Genomic DNA, 8,092 nt, shown 5'->3' with positions numbered 1-8,092 from the left:
TCGGAAAGTGTTGTAGTTAATTTATTAAAACTTTCTTCGTATATCAGAAAATAACAACATTATATTTACAGCTGATTGTGGTTTTCTATGTAAAAATGTTAAATTGTGTCTAATAAAGGAATTGTTAACAGGTTTCTTTTCCATCACTTGCTCTGGTGCTATTCTTTGCAATACTTCTCTCCATTGCCAGTTCTATGTCAAGAGCTCGCAGTTGCTTCAGGAAGCCACGATTTGGTAAAATGCACCGGTGTTTAATTACTTGTTGAACTGCGTCCACCACTGTCATATTCTTGTAGATCATCAGGTAAGCCAGGACAAGTGTTGCTGATCGGCTCCGGCCCCTTGCACAATGGACTAGGAGCTTAGCTGGAAAAGCAGAGCAATATATATTATGGTCCACTTTATTACAAGTTAGGAGGGCGCACTTCTCTAATATCAGAGTCACTAGACCATATGCAATGAACAGATCCTAAACAAAAAAAGCTGAAGATATAGACCAAATTGATATTTTTCTAAATATCTAAAGATAACAAAGAATTTTTGTGCCACCTTTTTAAACATGCTAATTCAAAGATAACATGAAATTACTGCTTCTTTTTCCGCAATGCTTCCTTCTCTGTTGAGTGTTTCCAACACATTATGTTTTTAATTCAGGTTGTCAATGTCTGCATTATTTTATTTTGATGCAAAACACTTTGGGATCTTAGATAGTTGGTCTTGCACAGACCCTAGGCCAAAATTGAACTTCCTGAGTAAGTCAGAATCAATAATTACTTAACACACCTACTCAGTGAAAGGAAACCATTTGGTATAAAGAAGACAACAGCAAAATTTAATCAAATGTCACAGATATCCATATTGGCAAGTATCTTAAAGCATAAAATGCTGGCAAATCTAATGTTTATATTCAGCTACAAGCTCAATTTAAATGTAATGCTGTGTAAACATTAATAAGAAACTGAATCATCTGGAAGCAAGTACAGTCTTTAAAACAAACCATAATAAAACGGTCTTCACCTCAAAATTTCTACCTGTGCACCTACAACCAATGGAAGATATTGTGAATGTCTTAACATTCATGAAATAGCTACCGCTGTAACTTGGAACTGGAGACCTTTTGAAATATCTTTCGGCAGCAGTGACTATGATGAACTTGATGGTTTATTATTGCTATTAGTAGTCATGCTATACTTCTTTAGGCTTTTAGTGATGTATATAAACGTCATATTTTCTGCAACTGAGCTCTCTGCTGGGGGAGGATCATTTGCAAAATGAATCTTGTTTAAAAAGAATCATTTAATGACCATTGTGTATCGCCTGACTAAACCTGTGAACCTTAGCGGAGTAATGTTACATCAGAATTGAAGATTACCGCAATGCGTGTCGGATTGCAACACATCAAATTAACATAGGGCTTTGAGTTATGATGAACTTTGTTATTGGAGAGTACTGCTGAAGATTTTAATCCAGGACAACTAATACCGCCTTACATAACTCATTAAAATGGCACCTAATTTTAGAAGCAACTCAAAACCATTTCATTGCAGTCTCAACCTGGTATTTTTGACTTTTGCTGAGCCTTGTTTATGGAGTTTATTTATCAGAAGTTTAAAATGATGCAGAACAGAAACTGATGATTCGGTCCATTGAGCTATTCAATTATTGTAACTCCCTTGCTCTTACTCTACTGCCCTATAAGACATTCCTTTTCAAACACCAACTGAATTCCCAGGTGAAGTTATTGTATAGCTGTGGAACCAACCATTACTGGTTAATGATTGTGGTAGAATGCTGCTGGCAATCCTTATTTTCAAACAGGGCCTGTTTAGTAGTCTATCCTCTACCACTATTATCTAGAGAATCTTAACAAAAATAAACACTTGGCTTAACAACCAGATATTCAACAGCAATAAGTGCACGATGCGTTAGCTATTTAGAAATTGCTACTAAGACCATCAGGCGCTACGGATGTTGTGTGTAAACACATCAGGATCTAGTGTTGAAATCCTCGCTTCTCCACTCAAGACGGTATGACACTATAAGATTGGTGCAGTGTCCAGTATTAATCCTTACAGAATCATTGTTACACAACAGAAGTTACTATTGAATCTGATCCACCTCTCTTTTGAGCCAGTCTGTCCCAATTCAGAAGAACTTCCTTCATTGGAAATTAATCTCATCTTAACTCAGTTTCTTTTGCCAATTACCTTAAATATGTATTTACTTTTATCATTAGAACCAACTTCTCCTTATTTACTTTCTCAAAATCTTTGATCATTTTGTACATCTCTGCTAAGTACGTGGACATAGACTGTAGTGGTTCAAGAAGGCAGCTCACCACCAGCTTCTCAAGGGCAACTAGGAACAGCAATAATGGTGGCCAAGATAGCGATGACCATGTGCCACAAGTGAATTTTAAAAAGTGTCTATTTTTAACCTTTCCAGCTCCATGGAGAACAATCTCAGTTTCTCAACTCATCACAATAAACAACCAAAAGAAACACAAATGTTAAATACTAACACACTTTTCTAACTGTGAAAGATTATTTTCCTCTTGGCAGGAAATAATCTCTAGAATTAGAGAACTCTGAAAGTTCAGAATATAGGTAACACAATGGAGAGGACGCTCCTAATGGAAACTAAAAAGGCAGATTTTTTAAGATCTGTTTAGAGTACCATATTCAACAAATTTAGTTTTAAGCCATATTTAAAGTATATTGATTAACTTTTTAAAACTTGTTTAAAAATATTCACTTTTGTAATTGTTACTTTTAAATCATGTATGATTGTAGAGTTGTAAGAGTTGTTAGTACTGAACATTTGATGGGAGAGCATTCCTGAATATTTAATAGTTATATGCATCACTGCAATGGTAGTGGTTAGAATGTGAATTATCACTTACCCCCTGAAGTGCTTAGTGCATTGTCGATATACTGGGCAGCTGGATAGAAGAATTCACTTAAATTAAACATTGGCACATCTTCAGCCTCCACACCATAATAATCAATATGCATACCCCTATAGTATTCATCTCCTGTGTCCACATTCCAGCGACCATGGGCTGCATTTAGTATGTGAGTGAAAGCCATCTTTTCAATTGTATACCGATCCAATGCTGTTACTCTATAATAAAATATACAGAGTTATGTTAATTTAGTTGGCTTGTGAAAGTGAATGAAAGTGTATTTCTTTTTACTACTGCCAAATTTTCAGTGAATAAAATATCTTCACATTCCTGACCATTTCTTCTGAACATACCATCTGAACGTGCATGTGGCCGGCCTCAGATCACTGCCAGTGTCACTCCATAACTAATCAAAAGAACATACAGAGAGCAACCAAATTTTACTCAGCTTACATCAGGAGCTGCTTCATTACTTTCTGTGCCTTCTTACTAGCGCAGCCAAAATGAACGAAGTCAAAGTGTTTTTATACCCACAATCAATTTTCTTTTTGGAGCGCATTACATTTTGAGGAAGAAATAGTGTTCTTTATAGAAAAGAATAAATAGTTGTCAGAACTCTAAATGGATAGATCTTTCAATAAGTTGGGACAAACAAATTAGAACAAATAGCCAATCTCACTGTACTTTGCGATTCTATGAAACTTAAATAATGGGATTATTCAGATTTATTCAGTACTGGGTAGATCTTCCTTACAATTGGTAAGACTCCAAAATAGATTCAGTGTTTTGCATTTTACTTCATATCTCCTCTAAATACTTTTAACAATATGCAGGGCAATTTTTAGTGATGTAATAAAAGATCTACCCAATTTTTAAAAGAAATAGTTAATCAAAAATGGCTTCTGATCATTTCAAACAGATTTATGCTTTGAGATTCAACTTGACACTTTCTACACAACAAAGGAGCAAAATTACCAAGAGACAATTTTGATCCATGTAAGCACCTTTTTGCAGATAGTGGAGGAGCTCATGACAGTCAACAATGCTGGTATTTGTGCTTATCCAGATATAGCAGTGAGATTACGCTCCAAGGAGTTGGAATGTAGATTTTAGAACATAGAACATAGAACATAGAACAGTACAGCACAGAACAGGCCCTTCAGCCCACAATGTTGTGCCGACCATTGATCCTCATGGATGCACCCTCAAATTTCTGTGACCATATGCATGTCCAGCAGTCTCTTAAATGACCCCAATGACCTTGCTTCCACAACTGCTGCTGGCAATGCATTCCATGCTCTCACAACTCTCTGCGTAAAGAACCTGCCTCTGACATCCCCTCTATACTTTCCACCAACCAGCTTAAAACTATGACCCCTCGTGCTAGCCATTTCTGCCCTGGGAAATAGTCTCTGGCTATCGACTCTATCTATGCCTCTCATTATCTTGTATACCTCAATTAGGTCCCCTCTCCTCCTCCTTTTCTCCAATGAAAAGAGACCGAGCTCAGTCAACCTCTCTTCATAAGATAAGCCCTCCAGTCCAGGCAGCATCCTGGTAAACCTCCTCTGAACCCTCTCCAAAGCATCCACATCTTTCCTATAATAGGGCGCCCAGAACTGGACGCAGTATTCCAAGTGCGGTCTAACCAAAGTTTTATAGAGCTGCAACAAGATCTCACGACTCTTAAACTCAATCCCCCTGTTAATGAAAGCCAAAACACCATATGCTTTCTTAACAACCCTGTCCACTTGGGTGGCCATTTTAAGGGATCTATGTATCTGCACACCAAGATCCCTCTGTTCCTCCACGCTGCCAAGAATCCTATCCTTAATCCTGTACTCAGCTTTCAAATTCGACCTTCCAAAATGCATCACCTCGCATTTATCCAGGTTGAACTCCATCTGCCACCTCTCAGCCCATCTCTGCATCCTGTCAATGTCCCGCTGCAGCCTACAACAGCCCTCTACACTGTCAACGACACCTCCGACCTTTGTGTCGTCTGCAAACTTGCTGACCCATCCTTCAATTCCCACGTCCAAGAATCAGTTCTTTCCCCAGAGAAGTGGCTGCATATTTTTATAATAAGTTGTGCATGTTGTTGGTCGGCTTGCAGGACCAGGCTGCTTATTACTTCAGGACAGATTGTCTGCATGCATTTAGCATGATGTAAGCAAGTGAAATGCATTTTGCAGGAGGTGACTAGCCAAAAACCAGTACAAAGAGCAAGGTATGAATTCCCAAAGGGAATGGCTGTGTAGAAAGTTTAAAAAACAGATTGTCGTCAAAAATAAGAAAGGTAACAGAAAACCCAACATGTCGGAGAAGTATCATTAGTGATCTTTGCTGGTACCTAGTTATATCATGTCAACACAGTGTGGAGCTGGAGGAGCACAGCAGGTCAGGCAGCATCAGAGGAGCAGGAGAGTCATCATTTCAGGATGGGACCTTTCTTCAGGCCACTTAGACAGGGACTAACAATTTTGCTTTATTAAACATACTTTTATTTGTTTTTAGTATAAAGAACTGCAGAGATAAAACATTAGCCCTAAAGCCTGTATATGTTTCCTCATGAACCAGTCCATCTATTCCCACTCCATTTCTATGCCCATACCATTATCTTTTCTTGTGATAACTAATTTCTCTAATTATTCCTCTAATACTTTTTAAAAGAATTTAAATTGAACTTCAACAGTGGTTTATGATACTAAACTGTATGCTAACCACCCTATGAGTAAGGCATTTTTTTTCTCATTTCCCCATTTAGTTCTACTGAATCTTTAACAATTTCTTGCCATGTCATTTGAACACATTGAAATGTGTTAGGATTTAAGTTGAATGATTTACAAATGTTTGCAATAGTGAGGATAATTTTATTTTAGTCCCCCAGCATGATGCAGATGTTGTACATTTCGCATTATAAAATCTATATTATACAGCTTTAATCTAGATGCATTTTGCTGTTTAATTTGAACTTACTCATCTCCTATGTAAATATCTGGCCAGACCTCATTAACATGAGCAAATTTTGCAGTGCCTTTCCAGAAGAGTCGCTCCAGTTCAAATGCCCCTGGAGTAATGTAATCATCGTTGGGATCCACTTTCACAGCCGCGTAGGCACTTTTCTTGCAAATGTCTGTACCTCCAGAGGACATTGCTGTCACTATAATGTTCCTGGTGTAGAAAACTTCTCAAAGTTTCATTGACCTGTGTGTTGGATACAATGTACTGTTTACAAATGTTAGAATGACAGACTGAAAATCTGATTTCTCGAAAGGGCCAGCTGCCACCCAAGCCACCATTGTTTAAAATTACATCTGTAATTAAAATATTGATTGTAAAGAAGGTTTCTAACAGGATTACACGCAGGAATGTATTTACCAACCCCAGGATAGACTTCCTCTGTATAATAACGTTAAGGAGAAAATGTTGAATATTTCATTATTTGAAGAACACAAGGAAAATTTGTCCCTGCAATACATATCCTGTCTATGCCTTCAAAAGGCTCCAAATTGGTTACATCTTGTTGAAACAATCTGTGAAACATCCTCATGATAATCCTTCAAGAGGCATAGCGATGTTTAAACAACACAAAACAGAGGTGTAACGTATTCCCCAAATCTGTTTTTTATTAATTTGACTCCCTTTCCTACTACACACCCCAGAGTTCATCTAGATCGACAACAACCCTGCAAGTGCTGCTCTCCAAGTGAAAGTGGCGCCGGGTGACCAAACCTTTGCTATTGATCTAGTTCAATTGGTCAGGAAAAGATGTGAGACAGCGTCTCGGGGTGACTGCACTTCACACCAACCAGAGAAGAATCAGAGAGTCCATTCTTCCATTGAATGGCACTGCAGCTGAACTGAGATCATAACACACAAATAGCCACCAGCATCAGCCTTGGCTCACTGCCCACTTTGAGTAAGAACTTGATGGTCGGTCTAGATTTGCACTTTGTTGCAGTACTGAGGGAGTGCTGAATTGTCAAACGTACTGCCTTTTAGATGCGACAGTAAATTAAGGTCCCAAATGCTTCTCAAGCTGATAATGAGGCATACCAACTGGAAGAATTGAAATAAAACAAAACATGACTCTGTAGGCAAGGGACATCCCAAATGTCTCTGCAGCCATTGAAGTACTTCTATTGGAGTGTTGCTGATACAGGGAAGCACAGAAGCTTAACCACAAATATCCACTGGAGCATTGAGCTAGCTCTTTACAGACTTCAGTTTAGGGACGGATGTTGAGTAAACCATTAACCTTCAGAGTCTCTCAATGTCAGCATGAAAGGCATTTGGGACTTTGTATTAGTGTCACATTTAAAAGGCAGTACTTTTGATAATTCAGGACTCCCTCAGTACTGCAACAAGGTGCAAAATTAGACTGGGCCATCAAATTCTTACAAAGTTGACAGTGAGCCAAGGCTAATGCTGGTAGCTGTTTGTGTGCTGTGATCTCAGTTCAGCTGACGCTACCAGCATTTTCTATGTATCCTGTTATCTCATTCTGTATTATGGATTTTAGCATCTTCCCTAGTTTGGTAATGAGAAAAACATGGAGAAACTGAGACGTTTCATTTTATCAAAGATCTACGTGAAGTTTTAAAATCAAGTGAGTTACAAACTTCCAGCTCTATGTAACAATCTTCTTGTCTTCTGTTCCCTAATCAGTGTGACACTACATTCAAATTCTGTAACCCACTTTGATATAAAGCAACCAGCATTAATAAAATGTTATCTATTGATTTTGAAACATTGAGACACAATATTTGTTTAAAATTAAACTGGAAAAGAATTCACTCCTACAGATTTCAGCTAACTATGATGATTACAATTTCATTTCATTAAAAATTAAAACCGGACAAAATAAGGTGAAGAATATGATTTCAATAAAAAAAGACCTGTTAGAAAACGGGCAAAAGAATATTTATCACAGTTACTTACAAAGAGTACACGGTGAGTTTAGACAGACAGGAGGTAAGGACCAGAACCAATTTGTCAGACTCAAAGTTCTTCTATCGCTTCCGTTCTCTGTTCCTCGAACTCTCTCGCCTCTGTATATTTAGTTTGGGCGTTGCTAACTTTGACTTTCGCCTAAGAGTAGGTTCCAAGCCAAGGCAGGGTCACCATTGCACAGGTGGTTAGCCTGTTTTTAGCTGGAGCCTGAAATCCAAACCTTGGGCTCAC

General features: G+C 38.1%; 1 protein-coding gene across 2 annotated transcripts; it reads right to left on the bottom strand.

The window, feature by feature from the left end:
* On the bottom strand, window positions 1-7,949 carry LOC125467465 (dual specificity phosphatase 29-like). 2 transcript variants are annotated; one of them, XM_048563301.2, is made up of 4 exons: window positions 7,850-7,949; window positions 5,885-6,112; window positions 2,903-3,123; window positions 1-366 (listed from the first exon to the last, which is right to left on the bottom strand). In XM_048563301.2, exons 2-4 carry the CDS (start codon window positions 6,058-6,060, stop codon window positions 125-127), a joined length of 639 nt encoding a protein of 212 aa, XP_048419258.1. In that variant the 5' UTR covers window positions 6,061-6,112; window positions 7,850-7,949; the 3' UTR covers window positions 1-124. The 2 variants fall into 2 exon arrangements, with proteins under 2 accessions (XP_048419258.1, XP_048419260.1); XM_048563303.2 differs by having other exon boundaries at window positions 3,017-3,123.
* Between the last annotated feature and the right edge of the window lie 143 nt (window positions 7,950-8,092).

Source organism: Stegostoma tigrinum, chromosome 37 (assembly GCF_030684315.1).
Source record: "Stegostoma tigrinum isolate sSteTig4 chromosome 37, sSteTig4.hap1, whole genome shotgun sequence".
Classification (NCBI taxonomy): domain Eukaryota; kingdom Metazoa; phylum Chordata; class Chondrichthyes; order Orectolobiformes; family Stegostomatidae; genus Stegostoma; species Stegostoma tigrinum.
The sequence above is the reverse complement of the archived record's forward strand: the minus strand, read 5'-3'. Positions and strand labels throughout refer to the sequence as shown.

Excerpts from the sequence above, each read along its gene's own strand:
- LOC125467465 (XM_048563301.2), bottom strand. The coding sequence starts at position 6,060 with ATGTCCTCTGGAGGTACAGACATTTGCAAGAAAAGTGCCTACGCGGCT. Across the intron at positions 3,124-5,884 it reads GATATTTACATAGGAGATGA|AGTAACAGCATTGGATCGGT; the intron begins GTAAGTTCAAAT and ends ATTTTATTATAG. Across the intron at positions 367-2,902 it reads TGCACTAAGCACTTCAGGGG|CTAAGCTCCTAGTCCATTGT; the intron begins GTAAGTGATAAT and ends CTGCTTTTCCAG.